General features: G+C 55.8%; 2 protein-coding genes across 4 annotated transcripts in view; one reads left to right on the forward strand and one right to left on the reverse strand.

Annotated features, from left to right (window-relative positions):
• Positions 1 to 1,279: 1,279 nt before the first annotated feature.
• Positions 1,280 to 19,226, forward strand: HK3 (hexokinase 3). 2 transcript variants are annotated; one of them, XM_037823075.1, is made up of 19 exons: positions 1,280 to 1,409; positions 4,446 to 4,546; positions 9,430 to 9,592; positions 9,769 to 9,923; positions 10,025 to 10,144; positions 10,232 to 10,327; positions 11,114 to 11,213; positions 11,294 to 11,477; positions 11,972 to 12,127; positions 12,343 to 12,576; positions 12,856 to 13,151; positions 13,271 to 13,410; positions 13,495 to 13,614; positions 15,934 to 16,053; positions 16,223 to 16,322; positions 17,930 to 18,113; positions 18,208 to 18,363; positions 18,524 to 18,757; positions 18,935 to 19,226. In XM_037823075.1, the coding sequence occupies exons 2-19, from the start codon at positions 4,472 to 4,474 to the stop codon at positions 19,077 to 19,079; spliced, it is 2,778 nt and encodes a 925-aa protein (XP_037679003.1). In that variant the 5' UTR covers positions 1,280 to 1,409; positions 4,446 to 4,471; the 3' UTR covers positions 19,080 to 19,226. The 2 variants fall into 2 exon arrangements, with proteins under 2 accessions (XP_037679003.1, XP_037679004.1); XM_037823076.1 differs by having other exon boundaries at positions 15,958 to 16,053.
• UNC5A (unc-5 netrin receptor A) overlaps positions 19,209 to 25,592 on the reverse strand; it is a 64,887-nt gene continuing 58,503 nt past the window's right edge. For both annotated transcript variants that reach the window (XM_037823078.1, XM_037823077.1), the window contains 8 exons: positions 25,257 to 25,559; positions 22,815 to 22,902; positions 22,440 to 22,608; positions 22,068 to 22,301; positions 21,755 to 21,904; positions 21,454 to 21,618; positions 20,677 to 20,855; positions 19,209 to 20,444 (listed from right to left, as the gene is read on the reverse strand). In XM_037823078.1, coding sequence (XP_037679006.1) covers positions 20,279 to 20,444; positions 20,677 to 20,855; positions 21,454 to 21,618; positions 21,755 to 21,904; positions 22,068 to 22,301; positions 22,440 to 22,608; positions 22,815 to 22,902; positions 25,257 to 25,559 — 1,454 coding nt within the window. In that variant the 3' untranslated portion in view covers positions 19,209 to 20,278. The remainder of the gene's footprint in view (positions 20,445 to 20,676; positions 20,856 to 21,453; positions 21,619 to 21,754; positions 21,905 to 22,067; positions 22,302 to 22,439; positions 22,609 to 22,814; positions 22,903 to 25,256; positions 25,560 to 25,592) is intronic.

Consider the following 25,592-nt stretch of genomic DNA (forward strand, 5'->3'; position numbering starts at 1 on the left):
TCACACTGACTAGGAGGCCAGGGCCCCTACTCCTGAAAAACTGGACTCAGGACTTCCAGGAACACAGATGAGAAGTCCTGGAAATGCTTGTCAGGGGCGTATCCTCACCCAGGCTCTGGAAACTGCAGACTCCGGCTGTTAGCTTTAGTAACAGCTGGACCTTTCACTTTTAGTTCCTTTTTCTCCTTCCCCAACTAAACAAAGGGGAGAGAGATCAGAACCCCAGCCTTGGCTGTTGTGGGACAGCACTGGGATTGTCCCCGGGCTAAGCACAATGCTGTGTTGTGGGTGATAGGCCACTCTGCCCTCCCCAATACCTGCCCTCCTTTCCCAGACTTCCTGCCTTTCAGAGCCCATGTGCCTAGTCGGCACCCAGGAAATTGCAGCAGGGCTGACCATAGTCTCCAGTGCGGTGGATAACGGTCGAGTTTCTGCTGATGAGGTAGCCTGAAGTTTTAGTTGTCTGCCCACCAATTACCCTGAAAGGAATATTGTTGTAGTATCTTAGACTCCTGCCATGGTGGGCACAGTGGTGCCCTGAGGTCCTATGGTATTCATAGAGATAGGCACAGGGGAGAGACAGCTTGGTAGCCCACAGCTCCACTGAACCTGAGACTCCCCTTATCCTTCCGTGGTGTGAGCCTGCTCTCCCACGAAGGCCTGCAGAGTACAGGCTGGACTCCACGGGTGCCTGCAGCCTCCTCTCCCACTGCAGTGCCCTGCCTACACATATCTTCTCTAGGACTTCAGAGCTACACCCAGTTCCATGAAGGCACCATGTGCTTTGGGCCCTTCATGATTTTGTACATACTGTTCTTTTTCTTGTCAAGGATCACCTCTGCTAGCAAACTGCTATTCTCCCTTCGAGGCTCAGCTTCAACTTGCCCAGCCCCCTGTTGGGCTGACAACCTTTTCCTATTTGGTTCCCACATCACTGCTTGCTCATTAGCACTTCCACATTTTGGAAAATTGTCTATTGACTAGACTCCTCGAGCTCCTTTCCAGGGGTGTGTTTTATATACTTTTGGGTTTCCACAACCACTGCCTCAAAACCCAGATTCAGTGTTTGCAGAGTGAATGGAGCTCCAGCGCTACAGGAGGGACAGGCAGCCCAGGGCCCTTGGCCCAATACAGGGCTCCAACTTCCTGTGGTCGTCTTGCTTAAGTTTGCACCACAACTCTGCCTACCCTGGGCTCCTCATAGGTTACACATGGGAGGAAGTACTGTGTTCCTGAATTAGCTGGTGTCTGGTAAGTGGTAGTGGAGGAAGAGGGTGGAGCTTGGGGACCTTATAACTCAGGTCACCCCGGAGTTTCACTTTTGGGTACAGACCAAGGTCACTGGGACGGCTCACACTGGGAGAGAAGAGCTCAGGACTGAGGAAAGTGACAAACTACTGCTTTTCCAGGTAAGGCCTCACCCCCAACCCCCTCACCTTGTCCCTCCTGCTTGGTCCACACCAGAGGAAGTGAAAGTTGGAAACACTAGCTCATCTAAGCCTGGATGGCAGCTCCCATCCTCAGCAGGGGTCCCTAAAATACCTTTTGCTGATTCAGCTGAGAGAAGAAAGCCAAGAGGCCCTCATTGTTCAAACTTGTGCAGACTGTGGGCTGGGTTCTGGGATGACAACATCCCCAGATGAGACATGGTCCCATAATCTCCTTTCCCAATAAACAAAGGTGAGCGAGATCAGACCCCAGCCTCAGCTGTTGTGGGACCCGGTCCCTTTCCACAGGAACTCTCGATTGGAGAAGACAGACATGAGTATGTTCACCCAGAGTGTAAACGCTTAGATTACTTGGGAAAAACGTCAGCTTCTGGCATGTAGAGGTGCTGAATAAATACTGAGTGGAGGGGATTGAATAAGAGAATGAATGAATGCATGGTTGAGCCAGCCGGGCCTCATGGAGAGTAAAAGCTACTCTTAGTCCTTTCCAAACTACCTCAGTTATCTCATCTTATCCTTGAAACCGATCTGTAAGGTATATGGAAGTAATATTTTCCCCATTGGACAGAATTGGAGACTGAGTGTAGGTTTTATGTGAGTTTGGGGGAGATTCGTTAGAAACTGAGTTCTTGGTTCCCCAAATAGGAAAAACTTTTTGCCCCAATTTTACAAACCTGTATTAGCATCTACATAAGCCAAACTCTGTGCTGGGCAGAGAAGATACAGGGATGCCTCAGACACTGCAAGGCTATAGGGAGAACCCTCCAGACTAAGGGAACAATTTGCCTGAAGAACAGAAGGCAGAAGACAAGGAAGCAGCTTGTAGTCAATGTGGCTGGAGTGCGGGGTGAGAAGAGTAGCAAGAGAGAAAGCTTAGAGGATGGAGTGTGAAGGGCTTGGAAGGCCACGACAAAGAGTTTTGGACTTTTTTTTGCAGTGGGAGCCATCATGATTTGAAATTTTGCTTCCTTTTTTTAAGGAGAGAGCCAGGAAATGACATGATAAAATCTCTTAGTACAGTCACTCTGGTCATGCATTGGGAGTTGGGGTGGAAGTGGGGTTAGTCTGGAAGTGGAGGCGTCAGAGGCTGTTTGGGGTGGTTGGTGGCTGGAACGGGGAGCAGGGAACATGCGCGAGCATTGTTTCACAGAGCCTGCAAGGTGAGAGTCAGGCATGTGTACAAGCAACCTGAATAGCTGGATGCGTTTAGCCAAGGTGGAGAATTGAAGAGTTTTAGGGGGAGGAATGAAGGAGAAAATGAGCATGGCTTTGCCTGGTTGAGTTTGAGGAGCCTACCCACCATCTATGATGTCTAGCAGATGATTGGAATTTAGGATTTGGCTCAGGACAGCGGTGGATCTGGGAGTCCTCACATACAGCTTTTAATCAAAGCCTTGGGAATGAGTGAGATAAAGAGTGTGAAGAAGAGGGCTGTGGACAGAAACCTGGGGTCGCCAGCATTTAAGGGGAAAGGAGAGGAAGAATTACTGACAAAGACTGAGAGAGACTCAGTGAGAAAGACCCTGGCGAGACTGGCTGCTGAAGCCAAGGGGGGAGAGAATTTGGCAGTGAAGAGAATGGCTCATGACCTTGCATGCTTGAGAGAGCACCATGGGGGTGGGGGAGGGAGGGCTGAGGAAAATGCTTGGGTGGGGCAGTTAGGAGGTCATAGGTAGCCAAGTGGAGGGCAAATTCATGGGAGAAATGAGGATAGAGGGTGGGGAGGGGATGCAGGGGTGGGAAAGTACTATCTTTCCAGAAGTTTTGCCTTTAGGAGAAGGAGAGATGGAGTGATTAAGTGCATTTTCCTTTTCCCCCACCCCTAAAGGGCACCCAAATCCCTGAAGGCACCCTCAGGGATTCCCTGGAACAGCAATGCCACCTCTAGCATGGGTGGGCAAAACCCATGACTTTGCTACAGTCCTTTACAGTCTGCAAAGGACTTTCATAACCATGAGCTCCTTTCAACCTCACAAGAACTTAATTTTGTTTTCTATGTTACAGAAGAGGAAATTGAGGCTCAGAAAGTTTCAATTCAGAGTCAGCTATATAAATCTGAAAGTACCCTCAGAGCAATGTTCTCATGATCTCATGTGCCCCACACAGTCCTTAGACATTTGTTGATCCCCGTGTCACTGAAGAAGAAAATTAGATGGACCAATTGACAGACCTGGTGCCACTGCCCCACGGGAGACCTGGGGCCTCAACTCCTTTCTGCCCTGCATCCCTGCACCTTCAAAAACAACCCACGAGCTCACACTTGTAATACCCGTTAAATTTCAAAAAACATTTTCCCAGGTGTTCTTCCATTCTCAGCACTACCTCGTGAGGGTAGATATAATTTCTCCTGTTGTACTGATGGAGAAACTGTAATTTTATGCCATTAGGGGAACCCCCTTCTGAAACACATCTATCCATGTCACACCCCTGTCCATATCTCCCCATCACCTTCAGAATTACATGCATGTGCCTTAGCCTGGCATCAAGTCTATCTGCAATCTAGCCCTGCCTATTTCTCCAGCAGATCTTTGGCCCCCTTTTCCCCTCACACCCTTTGTTCCAAACTTATTTGGCCATCCTGACCAGTCCCAAGCACAGCATGTCTATCTCTGTCCAGCCTGTGTCAACGGGACTGGGATTGTTGGTAAGGCTGTGAGGTCCCTGAGGGCAGGGCCTAGGATGAGGGCAGGGCTCAGGCTTGCTTAGTCTCCACCCCAGCATCCAGCCCGTAGGCATCAGGAACAGGTGAATGTGAGTGCATGAATGAAAGAATGGTGTTTGGACTTGAAATCAGCCTTCCTATGCCTTCTCGTTACACATGCTTCTGGAAAACAAGGGTCTTCTGGTGGATTATTCTCATGGCCAGAGGTTCCAAATTCTGTCCACAGCTTCCTTCTTGGCTCCCTTCAGAAGAAAGGAAGTTGAGGATAAAGGTCACAGCCTCCTAGAGCCTATGGAGTAGGTGGTTCACCTGGGCTGTCCCTTTTCTCCCCATAGGTGGCCAACCACCATTGTGGAACCAAATGGACTCCATTGAGCCTGTAGGGTTGCAGCATGGGGAAGGAGCCCCGGGCTGTCCCTCAGACAGCTCTGAGCTGGTAAGTTCAGCACTGGGTTCTGGTCTCGTGCATATTTAAGGCTGTCAAGAGCAGGATTGACTGGAGAAGCTGTGGGGCCATGGGCTCATACCTGTACAGCCCTTTAGAATTTACCAAGCCTTTCATCTCTGGTCACTATCTCCTTTGAGGCCCCGAACAAAGGCAAGATGGATATCATCTCATCTTGCAGACGAGGAAGAGGAGGCTTAAGAAGTGAAGTGACTTGAGTTAAAGGCACAACAGGAGCTCGGGCTGAGGTGTTTCAGCTCTAAACCTATTGCTTTCGTCAACTTGCCCCACATAGATGCCACTCCTTGACCACCCCTAGATAGGTTGACACACCTGGAAAGGACCCTCCTTTCACTGCTCACTTTCCACCAGGTTTTCTGGGTAACAAGCTGTGTCTTGAGCCCTACCCTTTCTCTACTCCTGCACATCTCCCTCTCCTCAACACAGCCACTGCTGTCAGGCACAAAGGTGATTTTAGTGCTAGGCTCAACTTCGCGGTTATTACACATCCTCATCTCTGTATGCCTAAGGTTGGCTCAGAAATGAGTTTCTCTTTTTTTCCAATACCTTGACCAAGATTCAGAAGCCCTCGCACACCACACCCTTGAACAGGAAACACTTGTGTAAGTTATTTCACCTCTTGGTCTTTGCTTCCTCATCAGCAAAATGGAGGAAAATGCAGTCTAATACTCCCCACCGCCTTCCCCCCCAAGGGATTAGATGGGCTGATGGGGATACAGGACCTGCTTGGAGGAGGTGCCCATTAAGGGTTCTTGAATCATCCCCTGCTGTTTCTTTAGTTTCCTGGTTCAGCCTGAGATCTACCTGGCTAGGCTTGTTGCCCAAAGTGGTGGGGCATCACCTCTCAGTGCATTTTATGCTTCCCTATCTCCCATGTCCAACCTGTACCCCCCGACCCTGATGTACACCTTTCCTGAGCACCTTCTTTTTTTTTTTTTTTAATTCAGTTTTATTGAAATATATTCACAAACCATACAGTCATCCATGGTATACAATCAACTGTTCACAGTATGATCATATAGTTATGCGTTCATCACCACAATCTATTTCTGAACATTTTCCTTACATCAGAAAGAATCAGAATAAGAATAAAAAATAAAAGTGAAAAGAGAATACCCAAACCATCCCCCCATCCCACCCTATTTGTCATTTAGTTTTTACTCCCATTTTTCTACTGATTTTTTTTTCAATTTTTTAACTTTGTTTATCAAAAAATTAAAAACAAACAGGCAAACAACAACCAAAAAAACCCCACAACATTTCAAACAAAGCAATGGATTAAGGAAAACAAATAACCTAAAATACCTACTTTGCTTCCAATATGTTCCTACCATACCCCAAGAAAATTAATAAACCATGTCCAAACAGAGGAGTAAGAAAAACAAATAATCTAAAATAACTACATTGCTTCCAACATGTTCCTACCATACCCCAAGAAAATTAACAACCCCTAAGAAAACAAAGGAATAAGAGAAAAAAAAAACCTAAAATAACTCTATTGCTTCCAACATGATCTTACTATATCCAAGAAAGTTTACAAACCATAATCATTCCTGAGCATTCCCATAACATTGAGATTACCCTCCATAGTTTATCTGTTCTTATTAGATTATCATTCCCCCTTCACTAATTGGTATCTCTAGGTCCCCTACATTCTACAGTATAAAACATTGTACATTTTTCACAGAATTCACATTAGTGGTAACATACAATATCTCTCTTTTTGTGCCTGGCTTATTTTGCTCAGCATGATGTCTTTTTTTTTTTTTTTTTAATCTTCATTTTATTGAGATATATTCATATACCACGCAGTCATACAAAACAAATCGTACTTTCGATTGTTCACAGTACCATTACATAGTTGTACATTCATCACCCAAATCAATCCCTGACACCTTCATTAGCACACACACAAGAATAACAAGAATAATAATTAGAGTGAAAAAGAGCAATTGAAGTAAAAAAGAACACTGGGTACCTTTGTCTGTTTGTTTCCTTCCCCTATTTTTCTACTTATCCATCCATAAACTAGACAAAGCCTGAGCACCTTCTTCATGCCCAACCTGCATGGAGACTAAGCAGGCTGTGCTGGGGGGCCTGCCGTCATCTCTCATCTGCAGATCTCATCTTTCAACCCACATCTGCAGTTGAAAGACAATTTCCTTTGGCTTTGGGGAACCTCACAGGAGGACCAAATTTCCCTTGGCCTTGGGCCCTGGCTCCCCTTCACAGGACGATCGGTGTCGCCATTGCCCGGCCTGGTCTCTCAGAGAACCCATTCCCCAACCCCACCCCCGAGGTCTCTTTATCACCAGAAGGGGCATGGACTCAGGCTCTGCTGGCAGACTGCATTCTAAGGACAGGGAGCCCACATCTCATTGGGAACCTGCTATATGCCAGAACTTGTCCCACACTTCACCTGTATCGTCTTCTCAGTCCTCCCCAGCATCTCTGAGGAGCAGGCACTGTTACTCTTCCCACTTGGTAGAGGAAGATATGTGCTCAGAGAAGTGACCTGATGGGCCCAGAGCGACCCAGCATTGAAGCCATGTTGCATTTCACATTCCAATGTTTTGCTCTTCCCTCTCCTGGCTGAGTTCTCTCTCCACTCTGGGCAGATATGGGGGGGATCTCCAGTAGCTTCTCCTAGCTGGTGGCTGACCCACCAGTCTGTCAGGGACGTGCTCCTGTCCTACTTGTGGCTTCTGCCATCTCCTAACCCCTCCTCTTGAATCCCTCACTGCACCCAGGAGAAAAAGAAAGAAAAGCATCAGTCTGCCTAAGCCATTGACTTCTCCATAACTCTGCTACTTTCATTAAGCAATAATAAAACGGCCTTCACATTGGAACAGCACTTTATACTTTCATGTACATTATCCCCTTTAATCCTCATGCCACAACCATTTATCCAACAAACCCCTCCCAAGCGCCTGCCTCAAGCCAACCATTCTGTGTGGCCCTGAGGCACAGCAGTAACCAAGACTCAGCCCTGCCATGGTGGAACTTCTGAATATGAGATCAGTGAGGCTCAGAGAGGTGTGACTTGCCCAGGGCCAAAGAGCAAAGGAGTGGCAGAGCAAGGACTCAGGTATAAATTTTTTCACCCCAGATTCTATGGAGTCCTTTGTAGGCAAAATCGTGTGCTTCACATTTTGCAGTCAGATCTGGGTTCAAATCCTGCCCTGCCCCTTAATAGCTGCTTGGGCTAAGCAGATGTTTGTCCCTCCCTGAACCTCAGTTTCTTCTTTGGTAACATAGGAATAATCCCCACCCACCCACCCACCCAGCGTGCCTGGCTGCCGGAAGCATCTGCTATAACATAAATGTGGAACTGAACATCTGGCACCACACTAGGATTATTTGCCTTTCTTAGGGATTGGTTTTCCCGTTGTCTCCATACAGTGGGGGGTGGGGGGGTGGGGGTGGGTGGGACTGAGCCGCCTCATGTCCCTCAAAGTGCAGCCACCCCTTCCTGGTGCTTCCTGGAGATGCCTGATTGTCTAGGAGCTTGAGCGCAGTTTAGGGCAGTGGGTCATTGGTGGGACAGGAGGGGAATTGAAATTGTGACAAGGAACTGTGTGTGACAGGAAGTAGAACTTGAGGTGGGATGGCCTTGGAAAGTCTAAGATCAGGGAGAATTGAGTCACGGGGCTGGAACCTCCAACAAATGCATAGAGGCCGTTGGGACTTTTTTGAAGGATAGGAGAGATGATCAACCAGGGATAGAGTGGGAGGTGGGGTTCTGCACACAGAGGTGAGGTACCCAGAGTACTTCCTAAATTCCCCCCACAGTCCCCCTTCCCCATGGGCACATAGTGGAATGAGAACCTGGGGCATCCCCGTTCTCCATCTTCCTTACCATCCCAATCCTCTCTTCAGACTCCAATCCACTCCCGGCCCAGTGTTCCCCCCAAACCCATCCTCTTGCTCTGAAGAAAATCTCTTTATGTGCTCTCCCTAGATCTTCAACTGGCTTATCCCCTTTCATTTAGGTTACCTCCTCTGGGGGGCCTTCCCTGACCAACTATCTAAAAATAGCTCTTCCTCCCCTGGTCACTGGTTACTATCTAACATTTAATCTTGCCTCCCCCACCCCACCCCCCAAATAGCCAGCATTGCTACCAGAACCATATTATCTGTTTATTTGCTTGTTTTCTGTTTCCCACACTGGAATAAGAGCTCCATAAGAGCAGGACTTGCTGGTTATGCTGTGTACAGTGCTTAGACTAGGGCAGGGCTCCATTGGTATGTGTCCATCCCCTTCAGAGTGATCTCCAAACTCACCTTGCTGGGGTTGCTCAGACTCTAAGTTAAGAGTGGATTGGGAGAGGGAAGCACTTGAATTTGAAGAATTCCAATGGTCATTCATTTGTTCATTCATTCACATGTTCAACAGCTGCTCGCTGGGCAGCTTCGATGCGTTCAGGTATTGGGAGGAACCAGGTGTGGGTGGCATGGGGGAGACCTTGCCAAATTCTGAATTCAAAGGAGCAGAGGGCACAAGGCGGAGGGATTAGGGGGCACAGAAGGAGCCAAGCAAGAATGGAGCGGGAGGAGGAGATGGGTCCTTCCTCCGGAATAGAGCATGCAGGAGCTGGGTGCAGGCTGTGAGCTGCAAGAGAGCCAGGGTATGTGGAGAGGGGAAGGAGTGGGGCTGCACTGGTGCTGGGGAGACCATGAGACCATGAGGCTCCAGTAAGACCCCAGAAGGAAGTGCACCAACCTGGAATGGGAACCATAGTATCTGTTTATTTGGTGAGCTGGGGAGGGTTGGCCTCTGCCCTGGGTTGGAGTCGGGGAATCTGGCCAGGCCAACATGGATCCTGCCTGGTTTACAGCCTATTTCTTCACAGGTGCAAAAGTGCTTGCAGCAGTTCAAGGTGACAGAAGCGCAGCTGCGGCAGATCCAAGCCAGCCTGCTAGACTCCATGGAGCAGGCGCTGAAGGGGCACACCAGCCCTGCTCCTGCCGTCCGGATGCTGCCCACCTATGTGGGCTCCATACCGCATGGCACTGGTGTGTAGCCAAGGCTACTCCCCAGGGACAGGGTGCCGACCTGGGGGAGGGGGGCAGCTCCTCATTCCAGCTCCCCACCTCTACATTCCCTTGGTCAGACTCTGCTGGCCTTGGGAATGCTTCCGGGAGGCAGAGGGCTCCGGTCTGGCTTGCTGCATGCCTTCCTGTGTCCCCAGAGCAAGGAGACTTCGTGGTGCTGGAACTGGGAGCCACAGGGGCCACACTGCACATTTTGTGGGTAACCCTTACGGGCATTGGGGGGCCCAGGACGGAGCCCAGGAGCCAGGAGTTTGTGATTCCCCAGGAGGTGATGCTGGGACCTGGCCAGCAGGTGAGTGCTCACTGCTCAGCCTCTGAGGCCTGGCCGGGGGGGGGGGGGGTGGACAATGCTGGGGAGCACAGCTGAGCCCCCCTCCCCCCAATTCTCCACAGCTTTTTGACTTTGCCGCCCGCTGCCTGTCTGAGTTCCTGGATGCGCTCCCCGTGGGCAATCGGCGCCTACAACTTGGGTTCAGTTTCTCTTTTCCTTGTCACCAGACACACCTGGACAGGGTGAGGTGGAGAGGATGTGGGGACAGGGTGGAGGATTCCTGCCCCATGAAGGCTGCCAGGGAAGTGACCCAACTTCTTCGCCCCCAGAGCACCCTCATTTCCTGGACCAAAGGTTTTAGGTGCAGTGGTGTGGAAGGCCAGGATGTGGTCCAGTTGCTGAGAGATGCCATCAAGAGGCAGGGGGTGAGTGGAGATAGGGACGAGGGGAGGGCTGCCCCCCCATGTCCGGGCCTGGGACCAGCTCCTGTAGCCTGTGAGTCTGGATCGCCTGTTCCAAAGATGCCCCTCAACACCCCAGGCCATGACTTCCTTTCCCATTCATATCCTTTATCCGGTTTTTTAACCCTAGAGGAAATGTCACTGCTATTCCCATTTTATAGATGAGGAAACTGAGGCTTAGAAAGATCACATAGATGTTCATGACCCTGGGCGGGGGAAACAAAAATGAAAACACTTTGAGCCTGTCCTCAAGGACCTCACTTGTCTAATGGGGAAAACATCCCAAAGTAAGATCAGCACCATTGCAGAGGTGCATTCAGGAAACTCTGGGGGCACTTGAAGGAGGTCAGCTGCAGAGCCGGACAGGTCAAGCTGGTCTAGTCTCAGAGAGCAGGATAGGCAATTGCCTGGATGTCAGAGAGAGCTGGTGGCACTAACTACCACCTGCTATTTGGGATCTGCAATCAGAGCCTGGAGGAAGGGATGTGAGGAGCTGGGCCAGGACCAGGCTGAGACAAGCGAGGCACACTATTTAAGGAGGTAGCATTTCGGGCACCTCATGGGGTTGAAGGTCCCTTTCCAAGGTGACAGCACAATTGCTTATGGGCACACAGGTGTGTTTCATGGACTCCAGTGTCTCCATCAAAGCCAGGACCAGGGAGTTGTTGGCTGCCCCATCCTTGCCAATCCCCTGGGTACCTGGCTCTGGCTGCTCCAGCCAGCCTGACCTCTGCCCTCTCCGTTGCCCAGGCCTACAGCATTGACGTGGTTGCCGTGGTGAACGACACAGTGGGCACCATGATGGGCTGCGAGCCGGGCGTCGGGCCCTGTGAGGTCGGGCTCATTGTGGGTGAGCCACAGACCGATCCTGGTGGTGGCAGGGGGTGTGGCCGCCTTGTGGGCAGGCCCTGACGGCATCATCCCTGCTAGACACGGGCACCAATGCATGCTACATGGAGGAGACACGGCATGTGGCGGTGCTGGATGAGGACCGGGGCCGCATCTGCGTCAGCGTAGAGTGGGGCTCCTTTGGCGATGAAGGGGCCCTGGGGCCAGTGCTCACCGTCTTTGACCGTGCCCTGGACCACAAGTCCCTGAATCCTGGGGCCCAGAGGTGGTCTGGGGGGCCCTGACTTTTCTGCTTCTGGGCTCTATCCCTGCTCTGCTCTCCAGCCCCTGGGCTCTGCCTGCCACCCCTCTGCTCTAAGCCTCTCCCTCTTGCTCTAAGGGTTTCCAGGCTGCTCCTGGGGAGGAGGGCAGACTGGCTGGGCTCAAGGAAAGAAGGGCTCAAGAAGGTTCCAGACCCCCCAGAGTTCTTGACCCTTGGCCTTCCCTTATTCCTGGCCCTGGTCAGCCCTGACAGGGCTAAGTATCCCCTGCTCTCCTTTGGGTTCTGCCACCCCTAAAGTAGACCAGAGCAGGGAGTGGGCAGTAGGGTCTGGGCAAGCCCCCACTTATCTCCTGGGAGGCTATTCTGGAACCTCCAGTCTGGGGAACCCTCCCTCCCACACTCCAAAACTGACCCCTCTTTGGGAGCTCTTGGAGTCTGGACCCGGTGGGGCTGAAGGCTTAGGAAAAGCTCTGTCCAGTCACCCTTGCCTCTTTCAGGTTTGAGAAGATGATTGGGGGCCTGTACCTGGGTGAACTGGTGCGGCTAGTGCTGGTTCATCTGGCCCGGCGAGGGGCGCTCTTTGGAGGCTCCACTTCCTCCCCACTGCTGACCCGCGGCAGCATCCTGCTGGAGCACGTGGCTGAAATGGAGGAGTAAGTGGGGCAGAGGCGGCTCAGACAAGGGATCTCAGCTTGGGGAAGAGGATGAGGGGTGAGGGGAGTGGGGGGGCGGCAGGGGGGTGGGGGCTTGGTCGGGTCGGGGGGTATTCTGTCCCCCAGGCAGTCGAGGGGCGGAGCTTAAGCGCGAGATGGAGGCGGGGAGATTTGGGGCTATCTGAAACCCAAACCAGCACTGCACCCCTCCCCAGCCCCATTGGCGGAGCAGCCCGGGCACATGTCATCCTGCAGAGCCTGGGCCTGAGACCGGGGGCCGCGGACGCTGCGCTCGTGCAGCTCGTGTGCGCGGCCGTGACCGCGCGAGCCGCCCACCTCTGCGCCGCGGCCCTGGCAGCGGTCCTCTCCCGCCTCCAGCGTAGCCGGGAGCAGCTAGCGCTCCAGATCGCCGTGGCCACCGGAGGCCGAGTGTTTGCGCAACGCCCCAGGTGTGACGAGTAGCCAGGCCCGGGCAAGCATGAGCGAGGGGCCCTAGTTAGCACGAACGTGTGTGAGCCCCGCACGGAGGGCGCTAGGGTGCCACGGAAAGTATGCGTGTGAAAGCCAGTGGATGCCAGTGAAAGGGATGCTTCTCCCTGGGTGTGCGAGGGAGGGGGTGTTGGGGACCAGGGGGATGGTTGCTGCCCAGGAAGGCTTTAGGATTGAATTGATTGGGGATGATGGGCCCAGGACCTCAGCCAGCCCTAGCGATGTGTCCGTCCACACAGCTTTCTCAGCATCCTGCAGGAGACGGTGATGCTGCTGGCCCCTGAATGTGATGTCTCCTTTGTCCCCTCTGTGGACGGGGGCGGCCGGGGAGTGGCCATGGTGACCGCCGTGGCTGCCCGCCTGGCCGCCCACCGGCGCCTGCTGGAGGAGACCCTGGCGCCGTTGCGGTTGAACCGGGAGCAGCTGGCAGCAGTGCAGGCGCAGATGCGGGAAGCCATGGCAAGGGGGCTTCGCGGGGAGGCCTCCTCCCTCCGCATGCTGCCCACTTACGTCCGCTCCACGCCCGACGGCAGCGGTGAGGGCTTGGCCCGTGCGTGGGGCTGGCACAGGATCCCCGGAGGGGGTGGGTCACGCCACATGTAGGAGCTGCGGCCACCAGCTCTGCCCTGGCCCTGAGGTTCTCTGCCCTCACAGAGCGGGGGGACTTCCTGGCCCTGGATCTCGGGGGCACCAACTTCCGGGTCCTCCTGGTGCGTGTGACTGCGGGAGGCGTGCGGATCACCAATCAGGTCTACTCCATCCCAGAGAGTGTGGCCCAGGGCTCTGGGCGGCAGGTAACCTGGGCCTGGGCCCCAGCTTAATGGGCGGGGCGAGCCGCTGGGCGGGGCTCAGCATCTGACCCAGTCCCGCCCCCGCAGCTTTTCGACCATATCGTGGACTGCATCGTGGACTTCCAGGAGAAGCAGGGCCTGAGCGGGCAGAGCCTCCCCCTGGGTTTCACCTTCTCCTTCCCCTGCAGGCAGCTGGGCCTGGACCAGGTGAGGGAGGGTGGGAGGCCCAGGAGACGCTCTCCCCAAGGCCCTCACACCCACAGACCCTTCATGGAGTGGGCAGGAGGCTGGGGAGAGGGGTATGAGCACCCTGAGCTGGGGGACAAACTGCTAGGCTGGGCCTGCTTGGACCTCAGTTTCCCCGGACCTGGTGCTCCCAGGTGGAGTGTCATGGTGAAGTGGCCCAGAATCCAGAGAGGGGAAAAGGACATAGATGCTCTTGTGGGGTGCAGTGGGCGTGAGAATGGAGCCAGGACTGGGGTCCAGGCTGCTCAGAGGCAGCAGACCCAGGGACAGGGCTGGCAGGAGGCCACAGTGACCATCCTAGCTGTAGCCCTGGTATACCAGCCCAGGGGAGCCTGCAGGGAGAAACATTTGCTTTGGTCTCTAGGAGGCATTTGCAGCTGCAAATTTTCTTGGCCCTCTTGCCCTTTCCCTTCCTTCCTTGATGCCTTCTTAGTGCCTGGCTCTGTATTGGGTGCCTGACTGGGGAGGCAGAGAGGAGACACAGATCTGGACAAGTCATTCCCACTCATCACACACCTAATGGGTCCTTAAACAAGGATAATATACTCAGTGCACACAAACGCAGCTTGTAGCGGGAACCTACCACCTCCGCTGGCCTCTGGTTCAAGTTCCCAGAAATCTCCTTCTCAACCCCCCAACTTCTGCCTCTCGGGAGGAGGGCCTCACTGCCCCTGAAGGCATCTGTTGCATTGGTAGCCGTCCGTGATCACTGGAAAGCCATCTGAGTTCCAGCCAGCCCTCGTGCTGACCTCTCTGACACACAGCTGCTTGACCCTGCTGTCTTTTACTTGCCTGTCCTTTGGATCGCATAGTTGGCATTCTCATTCTGCGTGGACTCTGTTCCTCTCTGCACCAAGCACTCACACTCCTTTGGAGTAGTCCTTGTAAAGTGGGAGAAGCGGGTGTGACGGTATGTAAATCCAGGTGTGCAAGAAACCTGGGAATTAACTGACCTTAATTCCTATGTTGAGCCTGCATTCCATTGAGAGGTGAAAACCTCTTAACATCAATCAGTTTAGGTCCTTTTCTCCGGGTAAGGGCTCATTTCTGGAAGGGCTGGGCACCTGGGTGGGGGACCACCCACCTTGGCCCCTCTCGGCTGCAGAGCGTTCTGCTGCACTGAGGGTGCAGACACATGGGAAATGCAGGGAGACGCACCCCCCTCTGCCACTTCCTCTCTCTGGTCTTGATACCTTCCTGGGTGTTACCTGGAGAAGAAGGCCAGAGACTTCCTCTGCTTTCAGATCACTCAGATCTCTTCTGTTTCCCCCTGCCCCCCTGCCACACACACCTTCACGGAGGCTTGGTTCAGGGTAGGAGGGCACAGGATGACTTTCTCGAGGAGCCACCAAAAACCTGGGTCTGCCTTCCCCTTTGCTTCCCCTTGCCCAGACCAGGGTGCCTTTATCTCATCTGGGAGCAGGGAGGCTTTGGTGTTGCTTCCCCTGACCTGGTCTTCCTCAAACTGGTTCTCCCTTGAGGCAGTGAGCATAGAACACACTTGCTGCTGGGAAAATGGGGAAAAGGATACAAGGAAATATTATTGGGAAAATGTCTAGGCCTCCTCCCTGTGCTTTGGGCAGATCAGTCATTTTCTCCTAACAGCCATGGAAAAGCTCCCGCTCCCCCAGTCCCATCCCTCAGAGAAAGCGCACTCAGAAAAGAACATCCCTAAGTACAGTCAGGCTCCTCATCACTAAGTTCACTAAAGTTCAATTTCTCACAATAAAGAGCTTATCTGCCTCACTCCCTCCCATCCTGCCCAGGTATCCAGGTTCTGTTTTTTCCAGTCGACCTTCACTCCTATCTAGAAGGAACATAAGAGCGAATCTCCCATTAACACGGCTTTGTCCCTGACTGAGAATTCCTTGCTCTCAAGTGACTCTTCTGGTTCTTTCTGAAAGAGCAGATTCTGTAGTCATTTGGACCTCTGAGCTTTCTCTGTCCTCTCTTTTCAAACACACAGCACTCACTTTACCAGCTTTGTCCGTCCCTAACCTAATTATGAAGGACCATTCCTTCTGAGCAAACGTCTTAAAATGGCCAGACCCTCGGATCATTTGAGCATTCCGGAACTAATAATAGAAGACATAGGTCGGATGCTTATTAATAGGTTTCTTCACCCCGAAAGCCGCCTGGGGAGTTGGGAGGGAGCAGAGGGCATGGCCTGAAACCTTATGGCAAACTGGGAATCCTGCTTGGGGGAGGGAGGAAATAGGATGCCCCTGGCGGGATGCAGCTTTGGGGAGGGAAGAGTGAGATTGGAAACTATTGTAAGAGGTCTCCAGCTGCCTGCATCTCCAGGGTATCCTCCTGAACTGGACCAAAGGTTTCAATGCCTCGGAATGTGAGGGCCAGGACGTGGTGTGTCTGCTGCGGGACGCCATTGGGCGCAGACAGGTAGGAGCCTGCTTCCGGAGGGTGTTTTGGGGTTGTGCAGGTCTTGAGGGGAGCAAAAGTTCTCCCGTTTCCTGAGAAGGGGTCCTCTGTGGTAGAGACCTCTGGGTCCAGTGCCGGTTGCCATGACGACCGTGTTGCCCAGCAACCAGCAGCATCCTTTTGTGTGCAGGCAGTGGAGCTGAATGTGGTTGCCATTGTCAATGACACGGTGGGGACCATGATGTCCTGTGGCTACGAGGACCCCCGTTGTGAGGTCGGCCTCATCGTTGGTGAGAAGGGCCCTGCTCTTTTGTACCCCTACTGCCTGATGTTAATTCACTGTCTGGGGTTGGTGCCTCAGGTTGGACGTTCCCCTGGCTTTGGGAATGTGGAGTCGTTCCTGACTGACCCAGTGGGGTCCTGGAAAACACTATTGGGTTTGGTATCTGGAGCTCGGGTTTCTAGCCCAGCCAAGCTGCAGACACATAGTCATTTAAGCTCTCTGAGCCTCAGTTTGCCCATCTGTAAAATGAATTCGGGTTTTGGAGCCTTACATATTTGCGTGGAAATACATTACCACTTCCATCCGTTTGACCTTAGGGAAGTCATAGAGCCTCAGTTTCCTCATTGCAAAGATGGAGACAACAATAAACCCTCTCTCAAGGGGGCGTGAGGATGAAATGAGAGGGGGCAAAGCATAGTGCAGTGATGGTCCCCACTCAGTGTTTGGAACTGAGCTGGGGCGGGAGGGGAGCAATGAGCTGTGAGGGCCTCCAGAAGACTAACTCTTTATTAAGGAGCCAGCTTGGGGCTGGATAAAGGTTAGAAAGATGCATAAAAGAAGGGGAAATCCCTGCCTTCTTGGAGCTGACTGTTCAGCAGGGCATGGAGCCCAGGATGGCTGTGGCAACAAGAGGGGAGCCGAATCTGACTCCACATATGGGTGGCAAGATTCCAGCAAGGCCGAGATCAGATAGGACAGGATCCTGGGATGAATGGGACTTAAAGCCTTAGAAGAAAGGATTCATTAGTGGGGGAGCAAGCATCCCCCATCCCCCAGCTCCTCGGACATTGGTCTCAGAACAGGAGGCCCCTGGCAGCCTCCCACCAAACAGGGTACTGCTGGAAAATAGGTCCTGGCACAGGTAGGCACTCGACAGAGGTTACCCAGATGGCTGTGTCAATAAACAACTGGACAGGTGAACCCCAGATGGGGGCCAGCGAGGAGACCACCTGCCCAGAGCCAAAAATGTTTTGTGCAAAGGAAGGAGGTGCTTTTACCCAGGGGGTGCCCTCTGCCTGGAAGACCTTTTCCTTTCTGTGCTTCTTGGCTTCCAGGCCCAGCTCGAGCATCACTTTCTCTCCGTAGGTTTTTCTGTCCTTCTGGGCAGGAAGGCTCACCCTGGGCTCTTCCCCATGCCCTTCCCACCACGCCCTTCCTTATGCTTCCATGAGGGCACACACAGGTGGTATCTGAGTCGGCTGTTCATTGCCCTTCTTCTGGCCAGACCCTGGGGTTCCTTATTTCTCATTCCTCTCTGGGCCCCCAGCTCCTGACCTAAGGGCTGGAAAGTGAGTCCAGGAAGCTCAAGCTTGCATCTTGCACCTGCAGACATCTTCCCCGGGAATGACATGACTTTAGAAAGAGCACTCCAGGGCAGCAGGATGGATGTGGGATGGTGATGCTGGGAGAGAAAGCGGTGTAGGTCTGGACAGTTTGGGACTGGGGGTCTGCAGAAGGGAGGAGGACCAGGACCTGGGACAGATTGTGAGCATGGGAAGACGGAGAGGGAGGGAATGAGCCCAGCTTTTGCCGTCTTGGAGTGGGGAGGACTCGGTGGGGGGGGGGGCCTTGGGTGTGCCAACGAATGGCTCCTCCCTGTCCACATCCCTGCAGGAACGGGCACCAATGCCTGCTACATGGAGGAGCTCCAGAACGTGGCCGGCGTGCCCGGGGACTCGGGCCACATGTGCATCAACATGGAGTGGGGCGCCTTTGGGGATGATGGCTCGCTGGGAGCACTCAGCACCCACTTTGATGCCAGTGTGGACCAGGCATCCATCAACCCTGGCGAGCAGAGGTGGGAGCTGCAGGCCAGCTGGGGTGGTGGGCGGTGGCGGCGGGAGCTGAGGGGGTCTCCTGCCCCATGCGTGCACACACACATGTCCGTGCAGGTTTGAGAAGCTGATCAGTGGCATGTACCTGGGAGAGATTGTCCGTCACATCCTCTTGCATTTGACCAGCCTTGGGGTTCTCTTCCGGGGCCAGCAAAGCCAGAGCCTCCAGACCAGGGACATCTTCAAGACCAAGTTTCTATCCGAGATCGAAAGGTGCCCAAGGCCTGCATCTACCTCCCCCACCTTCTAAAGAAACCTAACTCTCCACCCTGGGTGGGATGATAGGGGATGAAGTGGGAGGAGCCCTGAAAGAGATCAGGGCTGCTAATGTGGGGTCTTGCCTTTCCGTCCCCCACTTCCTTCCCTGTTGCAGTGACAGCCTGGCCCTGCGGCAGGTCCGAACCATCCTGGAGGACCTGGGGCTGCCCCTCACCTCGGACGACGCCCTGGTGGTCCGAGAGGTGTGCCAGGTAGTGTCCCGGCGGGCTGCCCAGCTGTGTGGGGCGGGCGTGGCTGCTGTGGTAGAGAAGATCCGTGAGAACCGGGACCTGGAAGAGCTGACCGTGTCTGTAGGGGTGGATGGGACCCTCTACAAGCTGCACCCCCAGTGAGTATGGGTGCAGGGTCTGGGCCGGGTCACCTGGCTGGGAGGCATGGACTGGGGGTTTCCCTGGGCTGGGAGGTGTAGCGGCAGGGGTGGGAGGAGGTCTCCTGCCTGAGAGGCATGGCCGGGGACCCTGGCTTTGGGCTCCCCTTGGCCCACCTCGGCTCTTCACCCTCACAGCTTCTCTGGCCTGGTGGCGGCCACTGTGCGGGATCTGGCCCCCTGCTGCAAGGTCACCTTTCTACAATCAGAGGATGGGTCCGGCAAAGGCGCGGCCTTGGTCACCGCGGTGGCCTGCCGCCTTGCCCAGACAAGCCAGGCCTGAGGACGTCTCCGGGAACCACAGCCCTCAGTCCTAGCCTATCCCAGCACCTGGGGGTACGCCCCTCCAACGGCCATCTGGCCTTAGTCCCCGGCTCTCCCCGAAAGAAGCAGCACTTGGGTTAACAATATATATATATATATTTATTTACATTCACGTCCGCTAAAATCCCTATGCGCCCCGGCGGCCGGGCAAGGCTGTGTACATAAGGCCAAGTGTAAGTGCGTGAATGCACTTAAGACAGAGTCAGGACACAAGCTTCACACGACAAGCCCCGCACCGGGGCACCGGCCAGCCCCAGGAACGGGCACGCCACAGCACGCACACTCGCCATTGCACAGCGCGGGACTCCCATTGCATATTCACACGCCCCGCCGGGCAGGGCACCTCACCACCGGGGGCCGGTGGGTGGGTGGGTGGGGAGGGTCAGGAGGTCTGGAAGGAGCCGCCTGGTGTCCCTGGGTGGGAGGGAGGAGGACAGCACGTGAGAGGCAGATGTGAACAAACACCGGGGCACAGGGGGCCGTGAGTAAGACTCGAGGGCGCACAAGCGTGAGATGTGGGTGGTGCGGAGAGCGAGTTGCCCAGCTCAGGCGCGGGATGCGTGTGAGATGGAAGCACGAGGCATGCATGTGCACATGCCTGTGTGGTGGGTGTGTGCCTGAGACCAGGGGCTGCCGCCACCCACGCCTGCCATCCGGACAGAGCTCTGGGTCCCCCAGGCTGGCCCCGGGCCCCTCCAGTGCCCCTACCCAGCAGGCACAGAAACGTTTGCATAAGGTCCAGCTCAGGCAGGAGCTCCGGGGCCCGCGTCCCAAGCCCAGCGTGTGCGTGCATGTCTGTGTGCATGCGGCCCCCCAGCAGGGGTGGGGGGGAGAGGTAGCATCACACGCACACACACACACACACCAGTGGGCTGGGCCCAGCCCGGGCTCCAGGCACTGTCTATCCTGGGCCCCGGCAGCCATGGCAGAGTCTGAGTGGGTGGCAGTGCCAGCCTGGCGGGGCTGCAGCATGGGCAGGATCTGAAGGACCAGCGTGAAAGGGTGGCATTGGTCAGGAGTGGGGCCTGTCAGCCTGGCTCTCCCTGGTCTGGGCTGGGAGTGGGGTGAGGAGGGGAGAGGGCCCCCGCCCGGCTTCCGTCTGTCCCTGGCGGGTGTCAAAGCTGGTGAGAGTGTAGGCGTCGTGGGCCCCGGCTGGCCTCAGCACTCGGCCTCCGACACTGTGAAAAGGCCAGTGTCTGGCTGGCCCAGTCCAGCCACGGCCACGGCCAGCTGGCTGAGGTTGCCGTTGGGGAAGTGCCTTGCCTCCCACAGGTTGAGGATCATGGCCGTGGGGCTGGGCTTGGAGGCAAAGAAGCTGAGATGGCTGTGGAAGGGAGGGGAGCCCGTCAGCAGCCTGGCCTCGCCTCCCACAAACCCACCCACACAAGGGTGTAAGAGGAACCCTGTACCATGCCCCCCACTGTGGGCATTGAACACGGGGGCTGCTGGTGGCCGTGGCTCAGGCCCCACTGGGTTCACCCCGCCAGCCCTACCCCCCAGGCTGGACTGCAGTGGCCATCGCGGCCCCTCCCTCTCCCTGCCCACCTCTCACCCACCTGTCCAGGTGGAGTTTCTGGGCCAGAGTCCGCCAGTCAGCCCCCCGGCTGCAGGGTGGGTCCAGGCTGGTCGTGATCTTTTGCCGAATGAGGAAGGGAATCTTGAAGGCACTGGGGCCCACCAGGGCTGGGACCCCCCCTTCACTCTCCAGGGCCAGCAGCTCTGCAAACCTTGTGTCCTGGAGTGGCGGGGTTGGGGAACGGAGAGGAGAGGGTGCTGGTTAGAACATCTCCCAGGCCCAGCCCACTGCCACCTCCTGCTGGGGGAGTTCCCGGGCTGCCCGGAAGGGCAGAGCACCCTGGGGTGTGGCAGCAGCATGGGCACTAGGCCTGCTTTTGTACCCACAAAGCCCCACGGCCGGTGAGCAGAGAAGCCCATTCAGCCTCACGCTCTGTACCTTCTACTACTCTCCCCTCCCAGCCTTGTCCTCCCCACTCTCAGCCCCGCAGCCAGAAATACCCTTTCCTGGTCAAACTCTCCCTTGTTGTCTGAGGCTAAGCTCCGAGTCCCTCTCCAAGCCTGCATTTTCGCCCCCACTCCTCGCTCTGGCGTCTTCACTTCCTGCCCCACTTCTGATGGCGTTGGTTAGCGTTTGCTTCTGCACCTCCCCCATCCCCAGGAAACACAGAGGACCACCAGGAGTGGTTTCCAGGAGGAAGTGGGCTTGGGTGGGGTCAACAGCAGGAGCAGGTTGGGGAGGCCCACAGTGTGGAGCCCGGCTGGGGGCTGGCTGCGGGCAGCACCTGTACGGCAGGACTGTGGCCCCTTCCGCCCACCTTGGTGATGTTGAAGTTGATGTTGAAGCTCTGCCCATCGCCCTCCACTTGCCACACCCACACCTTGCAGGCCAGGTCGCTGGTGCTGGGGCTGATGCGCTCCAAGGTGAAGGTGCAGTGCAGGTACTGCTGTGTGCCATTCCAGATGTGATAAAAGGGGATCTCCTGGTGGGGTGGGGCAGAGAGGAGGCACCTTGTCAGGTGTGCCCATCTCCAGGCATGCCCAGCCCCAGGTGTGCCCCACTCCAGGCGTGCCCAGCCCCAGACACTTGAGCCCTGGCTCCCAAGTGTCTGCCCTCACCTGGTAGCTGACGAGAAGCTTGCTCTTCCACAGGGAGCTGGGCACATCATGGATGGACAGACGCAGGTTGTGGTAGCTGTCCTTGAAGTGCAGGATGCGGGGTTCCTGGATCAGCTGTCCCCCCAGCTGCTTCTCCAGTTGCACCACCTCCTGCAGGGCCCCAGGCAGGTGAGCCTGGCCTGGGGCTGGGGGGCTCCCCACTACCCACCTGGGCGCAGGTGCCTCCCCATCCAGGGCCGAGGGGCAGTCAGCCTGCCCTGCCAGGCCCAACCCCACCTCCCTGTGCCAGGCAGAGCCTTGGGGCGGGCGGTACCTTGAGTGCATCGTGGGTGTCGTGCAGGCAGTAGACGCGGATATTGTACTCGAGCGAGGTGCAGGCCACGGGCGCAAAGAGGAGCAGCTTGAGGCGCTTGGCTGCAGCCACGCTGAGGGCCTCCCCCACCAGGGCGAAGCGGCCCAGCTGCTCGGTGAAGACGTAGCAGGCCCCGGCCTCCAGCTGGCAGTAGTACAGGTGGGAGGGCGCCTCCTCGCCCAGGTGCAGCACATCCTGCAGGTGGGCTGGGGTCAGTTCTGCCCAGGCTTAGACCCCCAGGCCAACCATGACTTGAGAAGTGGTGGGAGACTGGGGGGAGCCGAGGCCACCTGCCTGGAGGACACCTGGTGGGCAGGTGGGGGACCTGCTCACCTCCCAGCTGCCCTCGCACGACTGCTTCTTGAGGCGCAGGCTCCAGCTCTCGGGGCTGGGCTCCCCACAGTGCTCCATGGCCAGGATGACGGGCCGGGTGAGCAAGACTCCAGGCGGCCCGCAGCTAACGATGGGACTCAGCAGGGTCTGGCAGCCGGCTAGAGGCAACCTCAAGTGGGGAAACATGGGTGGGAAGGCAAAGGAGTCAGTGGGCTGTCCCGGAAGCTGGAGACCCCTGAGCGGTGGTTTTCCCCCCACCCCCTCTATCAGGCCAGGCAGAGCAGGTGGCAAAGTGAGTGGAGAGTGAGGGGCATCCTGGGGGCTGAATCTCCCACCCTCCACCCAGCCCCGAGCAGCAGGGCCCCCTGCCCACACCTCACGTCCTCTGGCTTGTGCAGGGTGAGGTAGACCTCGTAGATCTTGCCCCGGGGGATGGCATCTGGGGGAATGAGGAGGCTGATCCCTGTAACGAAGCAGGGCCCCCCAGATAACATATCAAACATGCCCACTGCACCAGCTCCTGCTTAAAACTCCTTGCTGCCTCCAGGACCAAGTGCAGCTCCCTGGCCTTGCATTTCAGGCACAGGTCTCTGGGCCCAACTACCTTCCCAGTCTCATCTCCGGCCCCAGCAGGGGCTGTGTCCTTGGCCATTCTGGAACCCCTGCCCTGCCTGGGTGCTCGGCCTGGCCACCTCTGGGGACTGTCCCCTGCTGGGCATGTGGCCCTGTGGGTGGGGACGGGGTTTTTAACATCCTTCCCACTCTGGCAGCCCTCCCTGATTTCTGGGGAGCACATCACAGACACCCTTTGGTTTGGGCTGATTCATTGCTGTCCCCAGCATCTTGCAGGATCTGGGTAGAGAGCAGTGTCAGAAAGTGCCTGCTGAGCTAGGAGGAAGTCCAGGGTAGAGGTGGTGAGTCAGTCAGAACTCGGCAAGGATGGGGCCGGGGCAGTTATTCCAGGGCTGGTCCTGCCCCCACCTCCCTCCCCTTTTAGGACAAGAAACTCCTCCATCCAGAGAGGCCTCTCACACTTGGGATGGAGAGAGGGAGAGAAGTCCCATGACTTTATCCCACCAGGTCCAAAAGCACAAGGCATACCCTCCTAAGAGGCGAGTCCTGAGTTGGGCTGGGCTGGGACGGCATCAAAATCCAGGAGGGGAGACCACTGACCCCATCTCCACGCTCCACCTCCTGAGACTGGCTGCTAACATTGGTGACAATTCCAGACATTCGTGCATAATGCCATCCATGGTGGCAGAGGTACACATGCTCACATCTTCATTCAACAAATCCTAAAGATGAGGGCAGCTCTCAACCCCTCAGGGACCAAGACAAATAAACTGCAGTAAAGGGGCTGGGTGTTGGGGATACAGAGCACAGAGGAGTGGCGGCCTCCCTGGCTACTGAGCACCTAAGAGCTTGGCTCCTCCTAGGAACTTTCCAGGGTATATTAGCATCCCCATTTGCAGAAGGGATGCAAGGCACAAAGAGAATAATCTGCCTAGGCTGGATGGGACCTGGAGAAGAGGCAGATGAGCCAAGTGCAAAGGGGACAGAGGGATCTGCGTCACAGGGCTGGCAGCAGGGGGCAGCATGGTGTGTGTGTCTGGAGTGCCGAGTCCACCGTGGCTGCCACAAGCAGAAGAGTGAATGTTTGGAAAGAGGTCACAGCAGCTGGGCCTTGTCATGTGGACTTTATCCCATGGGCAGTGGGGAGCCCCGGGAGCAGTTCAAGCAGGAGAGGGAGATCGCGTTCAACTCTGGTTCCCCTGCTGGGGACCCAAGTACGGGGTGTTGGTGGCCTGGCCGGGGAGAGGGGCTGTGGGCAAGAAGAGAAGCAGAAGGATGCAGGAGCTACTTAGGAAGAAGAACGGCAAGACTTGGTACAGAGACAGGTGGGCCAGTGAAGAAGAGCAGCTCAAGGTGACCCCTAGTTGTTGGCTTGAGCAACTTGACTGTGCTGTCCCGGAAATGGGGAAATCTCCAGGAAGGAGGAGATTCTGGGGGAGGGTGGGAGACGGTTCTGTTTTAGGCACGAGAAATTTTGAGGGGCTGTGAGACATCCAGATGGCGCTGCCCAGGAGGCAGCTGGGTGTATAATTCCATCGCCCAGGAGAGCTGCCTGGCTGGGGATGGAGGAGTGGGAGTTATCTGCACAGACGTGGCGATTACAGCCTGGGGAGAAAGGTGCCAGGAGGGTTCTCCGAGGAGCACCTACATTTAGGGACAGGCCCAAGAGCAGGGAGGAGGGAAAGGAAAACCAGGAAGCCATGGGGTCATCTGAGCCCAGGGCATTGAGCATCTCCAGGTGGGGAGGCCATGGCGCCTTCTCTCGGACGACCACGGAAAAGGTTCATGGATCCACTCACAGGGGGTCTTGGGAGACCCTATCAGAGCAGTTTCCATGGGGGGTAGGGGTGAAAGCCAGGATGCAAAAGGTAGAGGGGCCCACAGTGCCAGAGACTGACAGTCCCTCTGTCTGACACCTGCTGTCCTGCATCTGTCTTTTTGCTGTTTCTCCACAAGTCTGTGAGCTCCTTGGGGCCTGGGCCTGGCTGCCTTCTGGGTCCCAGAGCCCAGCACGGAGCCTGTCTGTCTGCATAAATGAATGGATGATGCTTCTGTGTCCTCAAGTGGGAGGTGGCCACAGCCACGCTCTGGTTCTCTCCACCCTTCCTTCACTGCCCGAGCCCTGGCTTGGCCACTGAGGGGAGACTGAGGCACACCAGGGCCACCCCTTCCCCACTTCAGAAGCGAAACAGACACTGGTCTTGCCTCTTGGATCCCTGTGGGGGCCCTCCAGTTCCCTCCTACCCGTGTTAGGGATCATCAGCCGGCCCCCGAGGAAGTTAAAGGTCCCGTAGGCCATGTTGCTGGTGCCGCGGGGCAGGGAGCGGAAGTAGCTCTGGGTGGAGAGGCGGGAGACGAAGTCCTCAGCCTCAGAGGTGGGCGAGCTGTGGTGCAGCGTGTGGCGGCCGCTGCCCAGAGGGCTGAGCAGGTGCCCATTGCTGAGCTGGAACTTGGGGCTCGGCCCGTCCTGCCGGGGACACAGACTGCCCTGGTAGGTGGTGGTGGTGGTGCTGAGGTCTGGCTGGATGGTGAGCAGGTGGGGGTTGTCTGCAGAGACAAGGACAGGACATGGGGGGCGGT

The sequence above is a fragment of the Choloepus didactylus genome (assembly GCF_015220235.1).
Source record: "Choloepus didactylus isolate mChoDid1 chromosome 11 unlocalized genomic scaffold, mChoDid1.pri SUPER_11_unloc1, whole genome shotgun sequence".
In the NCBI taxonomy this organism is placed as follows: domain Eukaryota; kingdom Metazoa; phylum Chordata; class Mammalia; order Pilosa; family Megalonychidae; genus Choloepus; species Choloepus didactylus.

Bases quoted from the DNA above. Each gene is read 5' to 3' on its own strand.
- HK3 (XM_037823075.1), top strand. From the start codon at position 4,472: ATGGACTCCATTGAGCCTGTAGGGTTGCAGCATGGGGAAGGAGCCCCG. The intron at 4,547-9,429 runs GTAAGTTCAGCA...ATTTCTTCACAG, and splicing joins CCTCAGACAGCTCTGAGCTG to GTGCAAAAGTGCTTGCAGCA. The intron at 10,145-10,231 runs GTGAGGTGGAGA...CTTCGCCCCCAG, and splicing joins ACCAGACACACCTGGACAGG to AGCACCCTCATTTCCTGGAC.